General features: G+C 31.2%; 1 protein-coding gene across 1 annotated transcript in view; it reads left to right on the top strand.

Annotated features, from left to right (window-relative positions):
- Nucleotides 1-265: 265 nt before the first annotated feature.
- The window catches only part of LOC132708581 (E3 ubiquitin-protein ligase RNF220-like), a 189,924-nt gene continuing 165,947 nt past the window's right edge, over nt 266-24,242 (top strand). The window contains exons 1-4 of the mRNA XM_060680978.1: nt 266-335; nt 4,736-4,860; nt 6,225-6,495; nt 6,548-6,757. Of these exons, the coding sequence (XP_060536961.1) occupies nt 4,738-4,860; nt 6,225-6,495; nt 6,548-6,757 (604 nt within the window). The 5' untranslated portion in view covers nt 266-335; nt 4,736-4,737. The remainder of the gene's footprint in view (nt 336-4,735; nt 4,861-6,224; nt 6,496-6,547; nt 6,758-24,242) is intronic.

The following is a 24,242-nucleotide window of genomic DNA, read 5'->3' on the forward strand; positions in this document are numbered from 1 at the left end:
AGGCAGAGTAAATTCAATGCGGTACAGACGAGCGTTCGATCGAGAGAGAGCAGGTGAGAGCACCCAGAAAGCGAACTGAAATAAAATATAAAACAACAAAATTAATGACGTGATTATAGGTTTTCAGCAAGAGGATCCTCCTATCAAGCTTTGGTTGGGTGGGAGGTACCAAAATCCACGTGCTGCGCGCGCATGGGGTGGGCTTACAAAACGTGCTCGGGATTGTAGCGGGGGAAAACTCATATCAGTTTCTTTCGCGTAGTCGAACGAAATGCTGACGGATCGCGTATAATTTTTTTTCCCGCGTTCTCGACTCATTTTCGCTAAGTTATCAGGTAATTTTTGATACACATTTTGCAGTGATTGCCGCGAAATGAAATGTTGCTGAGTTGTTGTGAAGTTTTTGCGGTTTTGCTGGTGACCTAGAGAGTGATGAAGTCGAGCCTTTCACTTGGAACGGCAGCCCATAACCAAAATTGTAAAAGTTGATTTTGGATAGGGTGAAATTTGTTTAAAACGATTAAAAACGCAGTGGCAATTTTAGGAAGCATGTGATTTTTTCTTATACCAAACAAATTAAAATTAACTAATTTTTGATTACATTTTGGGACTTGATTTGGTTCAAAATTTCCCCACCAAAGCGCTATTTATTATTATATGAAATTTCACTTTGACGACAAATTTCCTACGGGCCAATTTCAAAATTTGTATAATAACAATGTTAAGTTAAGTTTGTGGAATAACTGGGTAAGGGTACCCGTTCCCCACAATTAAATCAGTCCTAGAATCTTGTAAAAAGTTTGTAGAATTTCATGGCGTAAAAATATTTTGAACTTCTAAAATAGTAATTGTTCAACATAAATCACTATGTAAAATTATGTAAGATTAGATTAGAATTAGATTAGATGCAAAATATACCTATGGGGTTCCATATTGCATAGATATTTGACAACTTTTACCAATAGACGATATTTTCAAAAATAAAGGTAATTTAAGGCTCAACAATCTTTGATGTTTGTATTTCAAGTTTTTTTGAATTAATTGTATTGGAACTTTTTACAAAGATTTTTTTTATTAATAAACTAAGATTGATGCCGATTTAATTGGATACACTTTATATAAATAAAAAAAATCTAAAAAATGAGAAAAAAGTGATAGATAAGTCGACTCTTTCAATTCTAACGGCCACCTATGACAAAAATTGCAAAAATTTGATTTTAGATAGGGTAAAATTTGTTTAAAACGCTACAAAAGCGTTCACTCAAGGATAACAAACGCTAGACAGATAATAAAAACGCAGTGGAAGTTTTAGAAAAAATACGATTTTTTCTTATACCTAACAAATTAAAATGAAGTAATGTTTTACTACATTTTGGCACTTGATGCGGTTCAAAATTTCCTCACGAAAGCGCATCTATTTCATATTTTTGGGATATAAAATTTCACTTTGAAGACAAATTTCTTCCCCGCCGCTTTCAAAATTTGTATAATAACAATTTTAAACTGCGTGTGTGAAATAATTGAGGAAGAATCTTCTAAGTAAAAAGTTTGAACTTTGAAAATCTAGTGGCATTTTATTACTTAAAAATTAAACTTCTAAAATCGTAATCGATCAACAGAAATCACTATGTAAAATTAAATATGGAAAAAAAATACCTATGGGGTTCCATACTGCATAAATATTTGACAATAGTTTTCCATTAGAACCAACTTTTGCCAATGGACGATATTTTCAAAAATAAAGGTAGTTTACGGCTCAACAAATTTTACATCTGATTATTGTATTTCAAGTTTTTTGTATTAGTTGTATTAGGATATTTTATGAAGAATATTTTTTATTAATAAACTAAGAATGAAAAGTTTCCCACATACTGTCTATTTAATTGGATACACTTTATATAAACAAAAATATATTTTTTAAAATGAAAAAAATGAAGAAGGGATTCAAAAAAGTGATACTTGGAACGGCCGCCGATAACCAACATTGAAAAATCTTGATATTGGATAGGATGAAATTTGTATAAAACTAAAGTAAAAGAAACGCTAGACAGGAAAGGATGTAAAATGATAATAAAAGTATGTACCGTTTTAGGAAAAATACCGATTAAATAAATTAAGAAAATTATTTTTTTTTTTTCATATTTGGCTATTAAGTTGATTCAAATTTCCCTACCAAAGGCCTTTATTTATTATTCTTTGGATGTGAAATATCACTTTAATGTCAAATTTCCGCCTCGCTGCACCCAAAATTTGTATAAGAATGTTAAATTAAATTTGTCAAATAATTTTGTAAATGCACCTGTTCTCGACAATTTACCCAATCCTAAAAATCAAATAAACAATATGAATGTGGAAAATGTAGTACGATTTTATTGCCCAAAAGGTTTTAGACTTCTTAAATTGCAATTGTTCAACAGAAATCACTATGTAACATTACATATGCAAAAAGGGATATATTAACCTATAGCCATTTGCAGTCTGAAATCTTCAGTGTGCAAACCTCAAAGATAATACAGATATCTCACAATGGTTTTCCATTATAAACAATTTTTAATAATGCTAGATATTTTCAAAAATAAAGGTACTCTACTACAGATTTTTCCTATTCGTGACAAACAGAAATTAAGAAATTTTTGATTACATTTTGGCAGACTTCATTTGGTTCAAAATTTCCCCACCAAAATGCATCTGTTTATTATTTTTAGGAGGCGCTTTCAAAATTTGCATTATAAGAAATTAAAATTAAATTTGTGAAATAATAGGGCACGACTAGAATCTCATAAATAGCATGAAATTAGATTTGATAAAAGTGTTTTACTTTAGTCAAGTTGCGCAGTCTAAATTTATTATAGTTATATTTAGAAAAATGTCAGATAGATAATACTGCATGGATAGCTCAAAATGCTCGATATTTTAATTACACTTTCATAAAATTCATATTTTTCTACAAACGTTGGATACTGCTCAATAAATTTTATATGTGGTGTTTGCATTTTAATTTTTATACCATATAGAAGTTTTAATGTGGACTATAAAATGTAAAAAATATAAAAGTATAAAAGTAATTGAGGAACGGATTCAAAAAAATGTATTAACAGTGCTAAAACATTAATGGAATTAGAATAAAATATTCTAATCGACGTCTACTATCCTAAAAGGATTGTTACTAATTTTTAGGAGCACAATATTAATATTCGTCTTTAATAATTGTCAAATCCCCTGTTAACGAAGGATTATCAGCCACTGCAAAATTAGTTTTAAAAACAATAATAATAAAAAAATTGAATTGCAGAAGAGAAATATCGCCAGTAGTAATTTTCTATCCATAGAAAATAATCCGGATTGTATAGGGTGGGCCGTTTATCTTTAGACACTACCTTATCTCAGAAACTATAAGGGATGGAAAAAAAATTAAATACAAAAGTTAATTGGGGTATTCCAAACCTTTGTTTAATGTTGTATATACAGGGTATTTCATTTTTCGTTAGTGAGTATCAACTTTCTTATTTTAGATGGAACGCCTAGTATATTACTTCATTTTTGAATTCTATAAAAAATTCTAGACATATTTTGTGTATAATGTCCTATACCTAAGTCTAATCGTTTCTGACATTTTTAATTTTTTATGAGAAAAAATGACGCTTACAAGACCTAAAATATCTGCCAATGTCTTCATTCGGAAGCATTTATTGTTTCACTTGACTAAGTTTTGTTGTTGACAAAGGACTCGAATAACGGATTTCATAAGAAATTTTGGTACATATTAATACAGGGTACGCGAAAAATAAGATTGATTTAATATTTTTACTTTTTGAGATATTTCCTTTTAAACATTTGTCACAAATAATATGCTGTTGCCATGTAAGTTCAGTTAGTGTAAGGTGGCTATGACGGCGTTTAAACAAAATAAGTGCTAGAATGCGGCTTGCGTATTATGTTTACCACAGAGGAAAATATTGATATGTTAGAAAGTTACTGGCTCTTAGAGATTATATAACAAAATTTCCATTAAGGAGGCGCCCAGAAAAGAAGATCTTCGACAGAATTTAGGAACACTTTAGAATATATGGAACTTTGAAGAAAGAAAGAGATAGACGTCGTCATATTTTGAATAATGAAGAGCAACATAATATTTTATTGCATTTGCTAAATATGAAAAGATTACAAAAATGCGTGGTTGCCATTTAAAAAAAAAGTTTTTTGGCAGTTTTTTTAAATTTCATTTTTAATCTTATTTTTCGCGTATCCTGTATTAATATGTATGGAAATTTCTTATGAAATCCCTTATTCCTGTCCTTCGTCGACAACAAAACTTCCTCAAGTGGAACAATAAATGCTTCCGCAAAAATTTGCAGATATTTGTCTTGCAAACGTCATTTTTTCTCATAAAAAATTAAAAATGTCAAAACCTGTTAGACCTAGATTTAGGACATTATACACAAAATATGTTCAGAATTTTGTACAGAATTCAAAAATTCAAAAGTAGTATAATTTAATGAGAAAGTTGAGACTGGCCCACGAAAAATGAAAAATCCTGTATATACAAAATTAAAACAAATGAAAGGTTTGTAATACCCCAATTAACTTTTGAATTTAACTATATCTGTGCCAACAACAATATTTTCTTAGGTCACTAAAAGATTTTTCCGACTGCCTATTTAAGATTATAAAAAAGTCAAAGCCGTGATTCGATTTAGGCATATACTGAGTTTTTTGTATTCTGTCTCTCTTTCAGCCATGGAGAACTCGGCATATGTTCCTAATTCCGGGCATTTAAATTCGCCCGCTTTGGTAGTATTCTCGCAAGCCACTGGCGGTTTGCAAGAAGCCCTACGCATCCAAAGGCCCTTCAATCCGCAGGTTAGTATTATGCCATTATGTTCCACTAAGTGTTTTATGAGCTGAACTCAAAATCTATATCTAACGATTTAACTATATATTATATGGAACAAAAGCTTCTATAAACATAGGCCCCAAATTTACAGGTTTTAAAATGCAGTGATAAAGTTATATACAATTTTGTGTTAAATATAAGTTGTTATTAGGAACAATAAAAAATCGACTTACCATGATATTGAGTTGCCGAATTATCAGCAAAACTCCATTTTTTATGCAACTTTAAAACTCATTTTAAAAATTGAGCGTTTTGTACCTACTATTTCCGAGCTTAAACCAAATAATCAAATCTCGTAATGTATTTAGGGACATATAAAGCCTTTTTAATAAATACAGCATCTTATTGGGTAAATATTATTCCAAACGAATATTTAAAAAACTGTATTAGCTATTGCCATTGATAAAAACATATCATACAAAATGAAGCGAAAAATAACTATACAAATACAAATTTAAAAAAAAATCTTTAAAAAAAATCTCCATGGTGGTTTATTAATATAAATAGTTGCTGAAGCCTTTTGTTCTTGCAAAGTTTTTGTTTACATATTTATTTTATAAATATGTTGTTTCGTTTGTTGCGATTTTCAGAGTCTTGAGACTATGAAAAAAATTTGCTGCTACACGTTTCATGCTCAAAACTTCAACAATAGAGATGCCTACGTCTTCAACCACTTCTCTGATGATTTTTTCAACACCATTTGTTTCATTTCTTCACTGATTTCATCAGTTATTGACCTGCTGGGCGTCCAGAGCAAGGTTCTTCATCGGCGTCTTCTTGAAACAGCTTGTACCACTTATAATTTTTTTTTCCCACAAATTAGATTCACCATATTGTGTTGTCAACATTTCAAGTGTTTTGTAGCACTGTTTTCCCTTTTTTTACACAAAATTTGATGAAAATCCTTTATTCCATTTTTTTTATATTCATTTTATTTTGTGTTAATGATTTTTATTTCTTTTTTTAATGTGTGAATTTTTCACTAAACCGTAAACATTTTGTAAGACAATAATTGTGCCTGAAACTAAAAAAAATAAGAGTTTCTACAAGGATGACGTCAGCCAAAAAAAGGACTTTGGCCTGTTTGTTTTGCAATTGTTATTTTATACATTTAAAATATTATTTTGTAATGCTGATTTTAATATCTGTGTCGCTATAATTTAAATGATCCCCTTTTCAATTCAAATGCAGACAGTACTTTTGTTTTAATAAGAGTAAGTAATGAAAATTATGGAATCATGTAGCCTCTTATTGATTTACTAATAAGCACCAATGAAGCAAAATCATATTTAATTTTGATCAAATTCACTAGGCAATATTTTGCTTTCAGTTTACCATGAGTGAAGCGCAAAAGGAACTGCATCGACCGTTTTCGGCCTCTTCCTTCGGATTTCGTCACATGGAAGCATACAGCGGCATCCCCGCCCACATATTAAACCATCTGCAGCCCCAATTCCTCCATCCCGGATTGTCTCTGGGTTCCGGAGCCTTTAGACCCTTAGCCGACTTGAAATCTTTTCCTTCCCCTTCGGCCTTCACGTCCCCCAAGTGTTTGAAAATCGAAACCAGCAGCGAAAATATCCACCACGGGCACAACCACGGTAAGTCGTGCCACGTTAGCGATGCTCAGGGTGGGACTGGTTTAATTTTCAGGAATATTTTCGCCTGGTGAAGAAAGGATTTTGGGACCGAGTCCTAGAACGGATTCTTGTTCGCCGGCGAGTACATCCATGTCACCTCAGCCTCAAACGGCGGTAAAAGAAGAAAGTTTGGACGCTCAAATGTCGGAAGATGGAGAACATCACGGACAAGCAACCGATAACGATTCGCCTGGAATACACGAGGATAATAGAGGATTCCGCAGTAAGTGGTTATGGTCTGTTAATAGATATAAGAAAGTGACCAATTGCTTTTGAATGGGATTATCCAAGGATTGTCATTAACATATAATGCAACAAGATTATTTCCTAAAGTTTCAGAATTTAAATTCAGGTAAAATTGTGGTCCGTAATAGAAAATATTTTTATACCGATCTATGTTTAATATTCTTTGGTTTGGTATACTACTTAGTTTAAGTTTATTAGTAATCATTCTTATTTCGTGTGTAATACAGCGTGTTTTTCCCCGTGTTAACTCCAATGTCCTCAAATTCTGTTAAACATAAAGAAAAAGCAGAACAATCGTATATCCATATTGCAAATAATATAGAACAAATAATAATTAGAACAGGCTATGATAGCGATAGTGATTCTAATATATTATGTGAATAATTTTAAGTAGGTAATAAAAATAATTTGTAATTTTATTTTAGATTTAAACATAAATACATACATAAATAAACAAATATTGTTTAGTATCTTTCCTAATAAAACCCCAAATAAGTAAATTCTAAGCAAAGTACGGACTTGTTCAGCCATATTTCATTCTTACAGCTTGCCCGGGTCTTTCCTTAATTCGTATCAGTTAGTCACTTTCTTATATCTACGAACAGACTTTACCATATTAGAGGTTGCGCTTGCTATTTCCAAGGTTAAATTGTTTTACCCATCACTACGCAGACGATTCCCGAATACATCCTATTGTTTTTCTATCGTGCTCCAACGTACCACTATGGAACTTTCGCAAAATCGATGTAATTTGATTGTGTACACACCCTGTACAAAGCGTTTTTTACTTATCGCCGAATTTCAAAGTCGCGACAAACTTTGATAAAAATTAAAAATTGTACAAGTAATAACGATTTCCAATTATATTATTCCAAGTATCTCGCGCAGCCTATATGATAGGCCATACCTGAAACTCTCTCTCTCTCTCTCTGGAGACCGTTTAAACCAAATTATCCCATCTTTTATAGTTTTTCATTTACAGCTAATAATTTATTCATGAAAACGGCTATTTTCAGGGTCATTTAGATTTTTCTACCCGTAATTGTCAAATCCTGTACATGATTGAAAAAATTCTGCAAATGGAGGTTATAGCCCTGGATCCTTCACATTTCTTGGTCCAAGAATTTTTCCAAAATACTAAATGGTTTTCGAGAAAATAAGTTTTTTCTGAAACCATGTAGTGCGCCGTAATAATCAATGACGTCATCGCGTTTTGACTGAGCCCCCGAAATAGCGATTTTAATATGGATTTTTTCAAATATCCCGAGCAGCGTATGTGCTATATGCCTATAATTTAAAAATCCTGTATATAATTGAAAAAATGCTGCATGAAATAAATATTATTGCCCAGGAACTTCCGCGTCTGCTGGATAAAGAATTTTACGGATAGGGTGAAGGATTATGGAGAAAAACATATTTTTCTGCAAGTCAAATTTGCCAAAAAATCTGCCAAATATCTGCAAATTTGGGACACCTAACACATTTCTTACTTAGCACGGAATATCGGGAACACCCTATACAATAGGTGAAACCCTTAAATACAAAAGTTTTAGCTGTCTATGCGGGCTATATCGCAATGTAAATGAAAGTGAGATCTGAATCATTTTCCACAAAGAAAAACCAAAATAAGTAGCCAAGATAATGTTCAAATCTATTTAAATGGCACAATTATAAAGTCTGTTTTTGATAGTAATCATCACTTTGAAGGCAGTTAAAAGATGTATTTTTTGTAATCCAACCAACCAAAACAGCAATAAGTTTAACAGCACTTAGTTTACTAAAAGAGGCTATAGTACTATAGGCATCATTGCGGTTGTGCCTAAAGAAATTAGTTATAAATTATTATTATTATAATTAATTAATAAAACACTGTCAGGTTTTAGAAAGTAATTTAACCGATGCGGAGCCAAGTAAATTTTGGATAAAAAAGAAAGTCCAAGTATTAAAAATACTAAAAATAATTAAAAAAATGCAGAAAATTGTCCTCAGTTTATCTGCCTTCATGAAAACTTTTTGTGATAGTCTTAAAAATGAATTTTGTCAACCCCTGGTTAGCAAGTTCTAGCACTTTGTAATTTTAAATCTTTTGATTTACTTGAGTGTTTATTATTTATAAGACAGGTATTTTTAAATCCACGTACACACATAAAGTCAAAAACCGTAAGCGCAAAGGTAAGCAGAGAAGAAGACTGAGAATTATGTATCTATTATATTTATATGTTATTTATATTAATAGAAAAATGTGTAGCAAAGTATCACAAGAAGGTTAATAAGGAAAAAAGGAACAAAAGGCAAGCCATTCTTATTGAACTACGCGTAGCAAACAGTTACATAGTACCATAGAGTATAAATAGATTTCGAAGAAAGTTTATTGATATATCTGGACCCTAAACGTTCTTTATATCACTGCTATTGCAATATTTTAAAGAATTTACAAAGTTGACCATTTTTTATTTATGTAACTTTCTTTAAATGTTTCTAAAATTTATTAATTTTTTTGCTTTGATAACCACACATACCACCGGAATAATGACAATTAGAAACACGGGTACGGTTGAGGCAACAAGTCCAAAAATAAAATAAATATAGTAAATAATATATGAAATATTTTTGTCAACTAACAATGAAAATTAAAATATTTAAAGTAAAATCTTCCTTATTTTCTTTTTTATTGAATTAAGTGTATTAGGAATGATTTCTTTATAAAATAATCAAAACGAATATGTCACCCTATGCCCCCTATGTAACACTGTTAATAATCTATAACAGAAAAACTTTCGTAAGTATCCATACTATAATAATCTGAGAGTATTTATTTTTATTAAAAATGTCTAAATGGAAGGAAAGGCTTTTACCAGTGCCTACCGGCATTGACGGTCACGTGAACAAGATATAAAAAATGAGAATTCCCTGATTTTTACAGGTTTCCGCTGACTAAACTACAAAATAATAGAGAAAACAATATTTTTTTAAGATCAGAACAATTTTAGTCAAGTTGAGACACCAGTTCCAGGAATATCTTGTTGTGAGGGGCATTTCTTATGAAACTACAAAAATAATGAAAAACCCTACCGAACACTTTAAATTGAACGGCGTTCTCAGCAATTTTCCAAATTATAAATTCCTGGCCTTTAGTGTGAAGACGAAAAAATCCATGAATTTCCATTAAACCGCTGAAAACCCTGGTGTTTATTAATTCAATTCCAATACCTAAGATTGTGAGGTGAGGTGATTTTAAGAAGACAACTTAATATTAACATACGTCGGACACTGGGTATTTATGTGTTTCTGTTCATCATCGAAGTATTGGCAATCAATTAATAACTACCCTGTAGCAATCGGCATATAAAAGACAAATGATTTCTGTAATAACTGGTCTGTAAAACAAGTTAGTCATCTAAAATGCAACTAATTTCTTTGTAAATGCCACTTTTACAACGAAAATCTTCCAAGATGGGAAATTGTCTTCGATTATAATCGTATAATTCTGCAATAAATTTCGCTCAAAATTGATTTGGTGCTATAAGGGGGGGAGGGGTAGGCTAGAGAAACGATAGAAACCAATAAACCTTTAACGTTTTTAATTTCGATCGTCATTAATTGTGGGTGAGAATGATTTCTGCGCTACCGTTTTCTCTCTATCCCCCCGGAGAAATTGCAATTCATTCGAAATGAAACTAATATATCCTTCGTGAAGAACGCTGCTCGACCATAAAAATTCTGTTGCGAATATTTGCGTTCCGAGGTCTTCGGTAAGTCGGTTTTAATCAATAGCATGCAGCCCTTCACAGTTTTTTTCAAACGAAAGTTTTAAAATCTTTTGGTGACACTGTATTATAAAATTGCCTTGCAAATATTAAATTTCATTCAAAACTACGTTTTAAAAATCATAAACTGGTCTAGAAGGTTATCTCCAACTTATTGTACCGGGTAACAATGGGATTATTGACCACTGCACTCCAGCATTTCCTTCTCAAATCCACAGAAAATTAATAGATGGATTTAATTATTTCATCGATTAAACATGAACTACTGCTCTATATTATAAGATGATTATATAATATAATAATAATATATGTAAAATTAAGGTAATTTCTCGCATAAATACATTTTCATCAATATCGCACCAATCACACATTTTCATCAATATCGCACCAATCACTAAACCCATAAACAACAAAAATTGGAAGAGTTGAGAAAGTTGATGATTGAAATCATTTGAAGCAACACAAGGCTATAGTATTTTTTGCAATTCATTCAATATAAACGAGATTTCAGGTAAAGACAAATACTAATTACTAAAAAATTAAGATAAAACTATTAAAGTAACAGGTATTCCTTGAACCAAAATCAGGTCAAAAATTGAAATAAAATGAGAATATGTAGCAATAGCAACAAGCGAACGGATGATATCCCGGAATATAGTGTCATCATATATATATATATATATATATATATATAACAAAAAAAAACAATTATCTTCAGGTAATTAAAAAGTATATAGCCGAATATATATATATATATATATATATATATATATATATATATATATATATATATATATATATATATATATATATATATATATATATATATATATATATATATATATTTTTTTTTTTCACGTATTGATTCACGGATGGAAAAATGTGATGACACTATATTCCGGGATATCATCCGTTCGCTCGTTGAACTCCGACTGGAATCCTGCATCCGACTGGAATCCAGTGTTCGAAGTGTTTTCGGAGCGCGAGCATTGAAGATGCCAAGTGAGATTTTGGCGAAACGTCTGCAGGATTCCAGTCGGATGCAGGATTTGCAGGATATATATATATATATATATATATATATATATATATATATATATATATATATATATATATATATATATATATATATATATATATATATATATATATATATATATATATATATATATATATATATATATATATATATATATATATATATATATATATATATATATATATATATATATATATATATATATATATATATATATATATATATATATATATATATATATATATATATATATATATATATATATATATATATATATATATATATATATATATATATATATATATATATATATTCTCACGTACCGACTCACGGACGGAAAAATGTGAACACAGTGTTCGAAGTGTTTTCGGAGCGCGAGCATTGAAAATGCCAAGTGAGATTTTGGCGAAACGTCTGCAGGATTCCAGTCGGATGCAGGATTTGCAGGATTCCAGTCGGATGCAGGATTCCAGTCGGAGTTCAACGAGCGAACGGATGATATCCCGGAATATAGTGTCATATATATATATATATATACAGGGTTTTTCATTTAAAACTCCGCACGCCAATAACTCCAAAACGAAAAGAAATATTTAATTTATGTGAAAAGTAGTCAAAGTGTGGGGTCAAGTAGATATTTCCTAAAGTTTAAAAAATTCGACGCCTGCAAAGAGCTGGGCGTCGCGACGGGTCGAAAAATTATTCGATTGCAGAGACTTTGGAAATACGCGCATACAAAAGTACATATTATTTAAAAACTTTTTTGTTATTTACTCAAACTTATTTACTTTACCCGTTTCTAAGTTATACCGATTTAAAGTAAACATTTTTTGATTAATAAAAAATGTGATTAACGCTTATTTTTACAAGTATGCCATGAATGTTAGTTATTATGGCAACCATTGTTGTCGCAGTTGTTTTAAGTGCAATTACAAACAATAGATTTCAACTATTTTAGTATGATTTTATTTATTATTTTTTATCGATTTAGTTCTGATAACATGATAAATAAATGAAAAAACAGTAAAATACCTACAAGTTAATAACCAAAATTATTATTGCAATTAACTACATAATAAGACATTTCAAAAATTTTGTTCAAAATTATGTCCATCTGCTCGAACACAACTATCAAAAACTTTTAACAGATGCTTGGGTCACTTGTAGGAGAGTCCTTCTTGTGATAGCGGCACACGCTGCACTAATTTTGGTAATGAGATCGGCCATATTTTCGATAGGTTCTTCATAGATAACGTTTTTTAGGTAGCCCCAAAGAAAATAATCTGGTGGTGTAATGTCAGGGGACCTCGCCGGCCACCTTACCGGTCCATTAGTACCAAACCATCTATTGGGATATTCTCGGTTCAAATGCCTCGTTACTATTTGGGCATTATGTGCAGCCGCTCCATTCTGCTGTAGCCACATATTCATTCTAGTGTCAAGAGGCACTTCTTATAATAGTTCCGGAAGTGTAGTTTGAAGAAATCTTAAATAGCGATCTGCATTTAAAGTTCCTTCGTAAAAGTAAGGTCCAATGAGGAATCCATTTAATATGCCGCACCAAACATTGATACTAAAAATTCGTCGGTTACCTCTTTCTGTAATCCAACGAGGATGGTTTTCGGACCAAAAACGACAGTTGTGTCTATTAACGATTCCATTATTTTGAAATCGACTTTCGTCGCCCCATAAAATTTTCGAGAGAAAATTTGCATCTTGGCTATACAAATCGGACAATGACGCTAAGAAATACATTCTTCTAGCATAATCGCCTGGTTCTAGTTTATGAACTAGTTTACTTTTGTACGGGTGAAAAGAGTTTCTATGTAGAATTCTCCACGAAGAACTTATGGTAACACCGGTATTTTCTTTTATCTCTGATAGGGATATCTTGGGGTTATTATCAACCTGCTGAATTACAGCAGCAGTATTTTCATCATTTGTAGCCGTCCTGTTCCTATCTCTTTTAGGTTTTATGAAGCTGCCATATTCTCTTAAGTTTTTACATAAACTTGAAAAGGTTTTTGCATCGGGGACTCTTCTATGCGGATAACGCCGTGTGTAAACCCTTTTTGCTTCTCTACAATTGCATCTGCATTCTCCAAACACCAGTCTGTCTACTTTTTCCTCATTGCTAAATTGCACCATTTTCACATAATAATTCTTAGTTTTTTTTAAAACCGAACAAATTTGGATATTTCTTGTGACAATTTTTTGATACAGCAATAACAACTTACGTTTGTAATTGCACTTAAAACAACTGCGATAACAATGGTTGCCATAGTAACTACATTCATGGCATACTTGTAAAAATAAGCGTTAATCACATTTTTTATTAATCAAGAAATGTTTACTTTAAATCGGTATAACTTAGAAACGGGTAAAGTAAATAAGTTTGAGTAAATAACAAAAAAGTTTTTAAATAATATGTACTTTTGTATGCGCGTATTTAAAAAGTCTCTGCAATCGAATAATTTTTCGACGCGTCGCGACGCCCAGCTCTTTGCAGGCGTCGAATTTTTTAAACTTTAGGAAATATCTACTTGACCCCACACTTTGACTAGTTTTTACATAAATTAAATATTTCTTTTCGATTTGGACTTATTGGCGTGCGGAGTTTTAAGTGAAAAACCCTGTATATATATATATATATATATATATATATATATATATATATATATATATATATATATATATATATATATATATATATATATATATATATATATATATATATATATATATATATATATATATATATATATATATATATATATATATATATTTATTCCGAGTCGGTTAATATAACGTATTTTTCAGCTGATTTTTTTTGTGTGGAAAGGATTTAGTCTGCCTATATGTGTATAATGTAGTCAACAAAAATAAATATAATAAACCATAAAATTAATACAGTCGAATAATTCAACTGTCAAAAATTGCTTTATGATTCAAATCGTATGTTATTATTATTTATAAATTATTAAACCCGAGTAACCTAAAACAAAAACAAGAATAACTAAAATAGAAATAAAAAAAATATTCAAATTCAATTCAATTCGATTTTTTTACTTTTAATTTAATTTTTCAAAGAAACTTCCTGTAATACTTTTTACAAAACTTCTAGATTCCTCCTGCGTCGGTTTTTGCTGAGTCGAACTTGTTGACGTTTCGCCAATCATCCTGTTGACTTCTTCACAGTTTGACTAAAACTGGCTCGCATTTTCCTCTGTACTTGCTTATATATTGTTTGAGGGCGGAGAAGCTAAATGAGGGGCATAAACATCGTCTCAGATGACTGATTCCCATATTGGTGACACGTAGAGACCTGAGTCGCGGTTAATATTGTTAGGTTGCTTATAGATTTCTATAGACTCTCAGATTTTTCGTTTGGTAGAAGAATTGATTACATGCAAGATTTTTAGTTTTATCGAATAAAATTTCATGTCCGGTTTCGTGATTGCCGTTGTCTTAAGATTTAAGGTTGCGATCCATATATGGCGCAGGATCTTTTTTGAGTTGACGATATGATTCGTCAGTAAGAATGTCTTGAATCTTTTCCTGATATTCATTTGTGTCCATAATTTTAATTTATTCATTTTTCTGTGTGAGAGTATCTTTTTGCGTAGTTTTACATATATTCATGTTGCCACGATGTTGGATGTGGCGTTTACTATTTTTTTAAATAAAATCCTGTTTATTGTTATGATTGTTTCAATATCTCAATGTAAGTATTTGGATTTTATTTTCACACAAACTGTAATCCCGCGCTCAGCAGTTCGAATTAGAAAAACACGATAATTTATCGTAGAAAATATATCGAGTTCGCGTAAACATAAAAAATAGGAAAGCATTATTCTACAAATTCCATTTTAATTATTATTTATGTATTTACACTGTCGATCCATCGATAAACGGGCAAATTTATAATATAGTCGTGTTCAAAACGGCGCGTTTGTGTGGGTTCGGTTTTGTTTAACCTCAAACCGATTCCGGTCAAATTTTAACAAAGAAGTATATTATTTTTGATTTTTCGCTGACAACGGCCGATAATTAATTAACAAAAATTTATACTTCGTGAGTCTCGGGAAAAAATGTAATTTTTCTATGCCGTGCCCGCACCTTTAGGCGCAAACCTATAATAATTAGTCTGGTGCCAACAGCAATTGTGAAAATGACACTGACGTTTCAATTTGAATGCGGTCGCCTGTCAGCAGCTTTGCGGTGACCGTCCGGAATTTCAACGTTCTGTATTGTCGCGGACACTGGATTTTAAATCCAACTGTTTCACGCAGTTTTCAATTCATTTTATAACTTTCGGAAGAACAAAAAAAATAAAATCACTTCTTGGGGATGCAACAAAACTCCTATAAAATCCATCGAGAATGCGTAATTAGGAGAAGTTCACAATCTTCTCTTGCAGTACGAAGAAGTGGAAGTAGAGAAGTTTTGTCTAAACGACGTTAAGCTAATTTTTTTATCAGGGATATTTGTTGCCTATAATAGCTTAATGTTATTAAATTCAAAATAAAACTGTGCATTTTGTCGTAAGTAAACTAACCAAAACAATAACCGTGGAATTAAATATTATATATTTTGTAAAGTGTTTAATAATTTCAATTTTTCATCAATGAAATTACCAACCAACAATTTTCTTAAAAAAGAACTTTTCCAATGTATCAAACACGATCCTAACGAGTTATATCAAAGAAAAGTCAAAGAAGTAATTACTAACGCCACACTATTTAGTGATAAAGACAAGTATTTATTAACAATTATGAATCCACACCGCCGAAATTATATTCTTTAGTTAAATTACATAAACAAGATATGCCCATTAGCCCAGTCGTGTCTTATGTAACAGCCTCAGCTGTTAAACTCGCAACAAAATAAAATAAATATTTTAAAGTTCCACACAGATTTTAAACCAAAACTTGCAATAAAAAATTCTTTTGAATTATTCAACAAAATTAAAGATATCAAAATCCCTTCTAACGCAACAGTCTTTTGATGTACAAAACTTATTTCTCAGTATTCCACCTACCGATGTGATTGATTTAGTAGATTTCACCATCACTCGGAAACAGGTTAACCCATTGGTGAAAGAAGATTTATTAGATTGCTTCAAAGTATCTTTAGACCAAAATTGTTTTGAATTTAATGGACAGATTTACATCTCTAAGGAAGGTTTGATTATGGAAAATTAACTTAGTCCTTTATTAGTCATGATTTTTATGGATAATTTGGAAAATATCATACAAGAACATCCTTTAAGTAAACTATGGTGGTATAAATACGTGGATGATGTATTTGCTTGCTTTACTGGAACGGACAGACAACTATTACGAAAACGCAAAACAAATTAGATTTTTCCATTTACCATAAACCTTCACACACGGACATAGTCATACATAATAGCTCAAATCACCCTTATACACACAAAATGGCTGTATTTCACTCTTTTATACACAGATTTCTTAATACCCCACTCTCAACAAAAAATTACAACAAAGAAAAATATATGTAATATCATTGAACAAATTGCACTGAACAACGGTTACAATCCGTCCATTATCGAATTATCGATAAAATTATAAATAAAAAACAAATCCAGACAACAGTAAACTCTATTTAACCGAAACCTAAAAAAGAACACGGACAATTTAAAACAATTACATAGATAGGAGAACCTAGTGAAAAAGTTTCAAAATATTTGTCAAAATGTGGTTTAAAAATAGCTTTCAGAACCAACGACACAATAGGAAAATTTGTAAAAAACAATAAAACGAAGTGTCCAAAATCACAAAAATCAGGTGTCTACAGGTTGGAATGCGGATCATGTCCTACAATTTATATTGGACAAACAGGTAGATCCTTCAAGAAAAGCATTAAGGAACATAAAGGAGCGTTTAAAAACAATCGTCTAGATTCTAATTATGCTACACACTTAAACACAGAAAAACATATTTTTGACGACAATTTTGATATTTCACATACAGCCACAAAAAGTTGAAAATTAAATTCATTGGAAGCCATGGAGATTAACAAAATGAGACATTCAAATGTATTGCTTAACGATCAATTAGATTTAAATTACCTCTCCTTTATTAAACTTAAATTCTCACAACAACATTAATTAAGGTTTTATGTTTTAAGTTTGTAAATATTACATTTGATAAAGACACGGTGTGTGAATATATATAATTTCGTGAAAATCTGAGCTTTTAGTTCTTATTTATTTTGTTCAATGGATTTTCATCAAGTAAAAGCCACCTCAGTTCAACCGATAATATGTGAGAATTTTATTAATAACAAAAATAACATTATTAATTATTATTTCAAATGTGTAGGATTTTGAATCAATGAAATATTGAAAAAATAAAATAATTTTAAAATATAAAACACTTCGAACACTAAACGGTGAGCGCGAGCATCGAAGATGCCAACTGAGATCTTGGTGAAACGTCTGCAGGATTCCGTATATATATATATATATATATATATATATATATATATATATATATATATATATATATATATATATATATAAGGTGTTTCAAAAAACCTGCAGCAATGCTGCATATAAACGTAGGCATCTTTCCAAGATGCGATATTAAAAAAATAAGGCTTGTGCTAAAATTATCATAGGCTGTATGCCAGCAACTAAACTGATGATGGTCATTGAAACACTTTATTCAGTGTTAATTTTGTATAACTGAGTACAGTGTCCAAAAAATAAATGTTCATAAAAATATGTCATCAACTTGCATTATTTTTATTATTATTAAAAGAAATAAAACTTGTACTTGTAGTGACTTTTTGACATTACTATTCGTAAGTTAGTTGAAGCAAAATTAGACCATTATCATTATAAATGACGTAGCCAAATTTCAACAAAATGTGGGAAAAAAATATTGCAAAAAAGCCTTTTTTAAAAATATTTCATAATACTCGTAATAAGAATATTTATTTAATCAGCCAGCCTAGCGTTATGGTTGCAAAAAATGTATTGAAAACAATTACAAAGAGTTCAAGTTCGACCTCTAGACACTCAAAGTAATATTGAAATATATACAAGCAATAAATGAAGAAGTTTTCTACAGTTGAACATAAACACAAAAAAACGAATAAAAAACATAACAAAATAAAACTAATCCCGCTTGTCCAGTGCTCCCCAGTGCTTTTATCTTCCAGACCTACGCTTATATGGACTACATTTTTTAGATGCAGAATCATCAGTTGAAAGTTGGAACAAGTTTTTTTAAACACCTTGTATCGTAAAAATAATCATTATCTGTGAACTTCTATGAAGATGATTGAATGCCTTTAGATCAAAGAATACATATTTCTGTGTGTTGTTGACCAAAATAATGATTTCTTTCAGATCAACTAATTAACATCTCTTCCTATCTTAGATGAATATAGTTGTTGCTTTTAACATTGAGACATACGTATCCTTATAATGTTGATATTAAAATTGGCAACTACACACTTGAATTGAGAAATGTCATAAGAAAAGACATTTTAGCTTTACGCACTTGGTGGGTGTACATACTCTTATTAATTTTCTTTAGAAGTTGGATTTTTATCATGAACATTTCATTGAAAGAAAACTCTTATGGACTTAGATCGTTTTATTTTGTTTTCGGTATAACAACCGAATTATTTACTTAATCAGTTTTTGTTGTTTTGTTTTCATAAGTCTTGAATTACAAGTGTTGGATATTGTCAGTATAATACGAATATAAAAATACAAAATTATCTTAGTTTAATTAATTAATTAAAAATAATAATAATTAATAATGTTAGATAAATAACAAATACATAAACAATAACAAACAACGAATACGAATTAAAAGGTATCACGAGAAATAAAATCCTTAATATTTTAATGAGCGAGGCCTAGCAATTTGTTTTTAATAGTGCATTTGAATTTTGTTTGACTAGCTATCTCCTTCAGTTCGATAGGCAATTTATTATAAATTTTTACAGTCAAAACAAAAGGACTATCTGATTTAAGAGAGAGTCGATGTGTAGGTATTTTTATGTTAAGATTCGGTATTAAATTGTACTGAATATCTGAGGTTCTTGAGAGAATATAAGTATCGCGAATCACTTTTTATTTCCAAAAAAGCCGCTTCGCTGTTTCTTGTCTTAGAGGAACTCAGTGTTTTTCTATTGTGCTCCTGCGGATCACTATGGAATTTTCGCAAAATCGATGTATTTTTATTGTGTATACACCCTGTATAAAATGACTTTCACGCCTCGGTCAACTTCAAAGTGAAAGCAAACTTTGATAAATGTCATAATTTGCACAAATAATAGCGAAAGATCCCGCACACCCTGTATGATAGACGAAGCCTGAAACTCTCTCTAGACACAATTTTCGAGACTGCTTAAACCAAATTATCCCATGTTTCATAGTTTTTCAGTAACGGCAAATAATTAAGTCACGAAGACGAAAATTGTCCGGATCTTTTTTTTTACCCATAATCGACACACCCTGTACATAATCCAAAAAATGCCCAAAGCAAAAGTTATAGCCCTTGATTTCCCTCGTTTCCCGGTATACGAATTTTTTCAATAGGTTAAGCAGTTTTCGAGTACGTAATGACGTCATCGCGTCTAGATTGAGGGCGAAAAATGGTGATTTTTATTTTGATTTATGCAAATATTTCGCGTATGCGTATGTGATAGAAGAAAACTGAAAATACAAAATGTGTAGCTCTCTATGTGGCGTATAACACTGTTTAATCCAGTAGGCCATATTTTTCACGAATTACTGCTAATAATTTAACAGCGAAAAGAACAATTTTCAGGGTCTTGGATTTTTGTCTATAATTCAAAAAAACATATATATAATGGAAAAACTGTCTGAAATAAAAGTTAAGATCCCGAATACCCTGCATTTCCCGGTTCACAAATTTTGTCGCTCGGGGTAATAGTTTCCGAGAAAATATTTTTTAGTTGGAAGTCAAAATATACCCAAAAAAATTGTCAAAAATTTAAAAAAAAATGCTTTGCGGAATTTGAGTAAGTCCTTTTTCAATAGGTGAAATGTAGATTTCTACCTTTCTGCCAAATCTGAAGCTGCAAATTTACACAAGTTAATTTTTGAATATAGCACTTAATATCTTGAACACCCTGTACCACAGGTGAAAATTTTAAATACAAGAGTTTTAGCTGTTTATGCGCTCTGTATTGTCATGTAAAATGACAACCGAAGGCAATTTGCCGCGCACCCTGTACATTTTTGAAAAATTTTAAAAAATAAAATTTTATGGAGCCGAATTTTATGCGTCTTCTCGTTCAACATTTTTTTCGGTTGCATTAACGGTTTTCGATAAATGAGTCTTTTCTTAGACCCTTGCAAACGCGATTTTTAATTTTTTAAAAATACTTTCCTATCCTCCAGCCCCCCAATTTCAATAGATTGCGTCAGAGGACCAAATGCTACCCGCCTGAAAAATTTAAAGCCGATAGTTTCAAATTCGGACACTTATCGTATTTCATAGCAATGTCCAAAAAACAGTCGAATATTGAAAGAAAAAAGATGGACGCTGAAGTTTGAGACAGACAAAATAAATCGTTTTTTTTTGCGATGCTGATTCCATCTGTACGCACCGTTTTCGCGATCTGGAATTTTAAAACACTTTTCTGTTTGATTGAGCTTCCACAGGCGATCATCTTAGTTTTACTATCATTCAATATCAATTGGTAAATTTTTGCATAATGTTTCATTTGTTCAATGTTGGTTGCAATGCTAAGTAGCTCAAACGAAGCTGCATCATATGCAAAAAGGGAAAAGTCAAAATGAGAGAAAGATGAAAACACATAATTTATAAACTATGAACAATAAAGGATCGAGTAAACTTCCCTGAGGTACACCGTAGTTCACTGATCCGGAGTCAGAGACGTATTCAAATCCTAAGGTATGGTCTGTTCATAGATATAAGAAAGTGACCAATTGCTTTTGAATGGGATTATCCAAGGGTGGTCATTAACATACAATGCAACAAGATTATTACCTAAAGTTTCGGAATTTAAATTCAGGTATAATTGTGGTCCGTAATAAAAAAAAATATACCTACCTGTGTTTAATATTCTTTGGTTTGGTATACTACTTAGTTTAAGTTTATTAGTAATCATTTTTATTTCGTGTGTAATACAGCGTGTGTTGAATCGTGTGCGAATTATGCAAAATATGTGCGAGTCTAGTGTATCTCTGGAGATGCTCCCGCCCAAATGTACAAAACGCTATTCTATTGAGACTAAGGAAGCTATAAACAATGTTTATTTGACTCTCATTGAACGTGCTGGCAGAAAGCAAGCATCTTTAGAAGAAACGGTCACAATGACGGAAATTCCAACATCAATTGTGTGGAAAATTGTGAATAATCCCATTTCAGCGAGGAAAAAAAAAGCGATGCTGACATTTTCTCGAGTGTAGATGAAAGTGATCAAGATATAATACGGCGTAAAATTTACCAGTTATAAGAGGAACAAATCGTGCCTACATTAGAAATCTTAATTACGAGGATTGAAAAAGATGAAACAGGTGTTAAATGTGACAGAACTACCTTATGGAAGTGTATTCAACACATGAATTTTAGATTTTAAAAAATTGACAAAAGGCAAGTTTTAATATAATCTTTTAGAATTCGGAGATGGCGACTGGAATATCTAGAAAAAATTAGGATTTACACAGAACAACAAAGGCCAATTATTTACTTGGATTAAACCTAGTTCCAAACATTCCTCCTGCTAGCGTCATTGTAATGGACAATGCAAGTTATGACAGTAGACAGTTGACTAAAACCCCTTCCTCATGTGACACGAAACCAACAATCCAAAACTACATGTATAATAACGACATTTATTTTCACGAAGATTACTCCAAAAAGCAATTAATTGAGGTTCTACAAAGCTTGAACCTACAAAAGGAATACGTTTGTGATAATTATGCAAAAAAATCTAGCGCGCACCAGTTTCGAAGTTTTTAACATCCCTCCACAAAGTTGAGCAAATTCTGTTAAACATATAGAAAAAGCAGAACAATCGTATATCCATATCGCAAATAATATAGAACAAATAATAATTAGAACAGGCGATGATAGCGATAGTGATACTGATATATAATTTTAGATTTAAACATAAATACATACATAAATAAATAAATATTGTTTAGTATCTTTCCTAACAAAACCCCAACCCCCTTAATTCGTATCAGTTAGTCACTTTCTTATATCTACGAACAGACTTCATCTCGCAATTTGACCAACTGCGTACGACCCCCAAGAAAAGACCTTAACCAACTTAAGGCGTTACCTCTAATATAAGTCATATGCTCTTTGTAGATCGAACAAAACACATGTGTTTGCTGCCTTTACGCTTATATAAAGAGAGAATGGTATCCTGCGTTGATCGCTTTTTTCGAAAACCAAATTGCATGCCGGAAAAAAAGCCTCGACTTTCCAAAAAATTTGAAAGTCTTGCTTTTGTCGTGCTTTTGCAGATTTTGGAACAAACGGATAGGAGTGCTATAGCATTATAATTTGAAATAATTGTTGCACCGTTTTTTTAATATTTAGATCATTTAGATCACATTGCTCCGCCACTCTTCGCATTTTTATTGTTATTGGTTATTTTTCGGTTCAAATATCCATTTTTTTCTAAACCGCCCGTACTAAATAACTTCCACCGTCAAGTCTCTATTCTTTAGGGTCTCTGGTTCACCGCTCATCAGCTAATGAATACCCCCAGTTGAGGCGTCAAGTAATAACGCTTTGTGTAATTATATTGTATCTGTTAGAAGCTTGGAAATGGCTTCGCCTCCTTCCTTCGTGCGCGGTCTTTCCATTACCACACTCTTTTCATTTTTTTCTCCTCGAATTCTTCTGGCGTGATTAAATGGCTTTTAAAATAAATTTCGTATTTTAATTAAAACTTTGAGCAATTTTCCCTACGTTTAAATAAATAAAAATTTGCATTTTATTTAATAAAGAATATGTCTAAAAAACATTGTAAAATTAAATGTGAGTTAATATATGATGGCATAATGCATTTCAATTGAAATCAAAAACATTCGAATTATGGCACAGATAATAAAACAAACGTTACAGAATATTATTGTAAATGTTTAAAGTAAGAATTTAAACATGCTATAGATGTAAAACGAAGACGCCATCATTATAAATTGTATGGATAATCCTTGTTTTCTGTTATTTTTTAGTTTCAAGCATATGCAATATTAATGTAACAGGTTTTCTTATTTACAACGTAGTACTATCCATTGGTTTTATAATACGTTTCTTATAAAAGATAATGTTTTTATTGAGATTAAATCTGCCCCTTCTTTAAATTAATAACATCAGCATGAGTTTCCGGATTAGTGAAAGATTCTTTAATTAAATATGAAAACGATGTTTTCCCACTCCCGTCTGTAAAATACCTAATGACCCACGGATCTAGCGTGCGGGAAGCGCCAGTTTCGTTTCCCATGAATCCGAGCCACTTCGGACATTTCCGGGATTTTACCGCACGGATTTGGGAGCAATCGGATGTTTTCGGAAATATATATTTCGTTTATTAAACACTCGCTCCGCTGCGCTCCGCTCGTGTCAAATAAACTCGTGAGTCAAATGCCGTTTACCGCACTT

The sequence above is a fragment of the Cylas formicarius genome, unplaced genomic scaffold (assembly GCF_029955315.1).
Source record: "Cylas formicarius isolate icCylForm1 unplaced genomic scaffold, icCylForm1.1 PGA_scaffold_12__32_contigs__length_19106922, whole genome shotgun sequence".
NCBI lineage: Eukaryota > Metazoa > Arthropoda > Insecta > Coleoptera > Brentidae > Cylas > Cylas formicarius.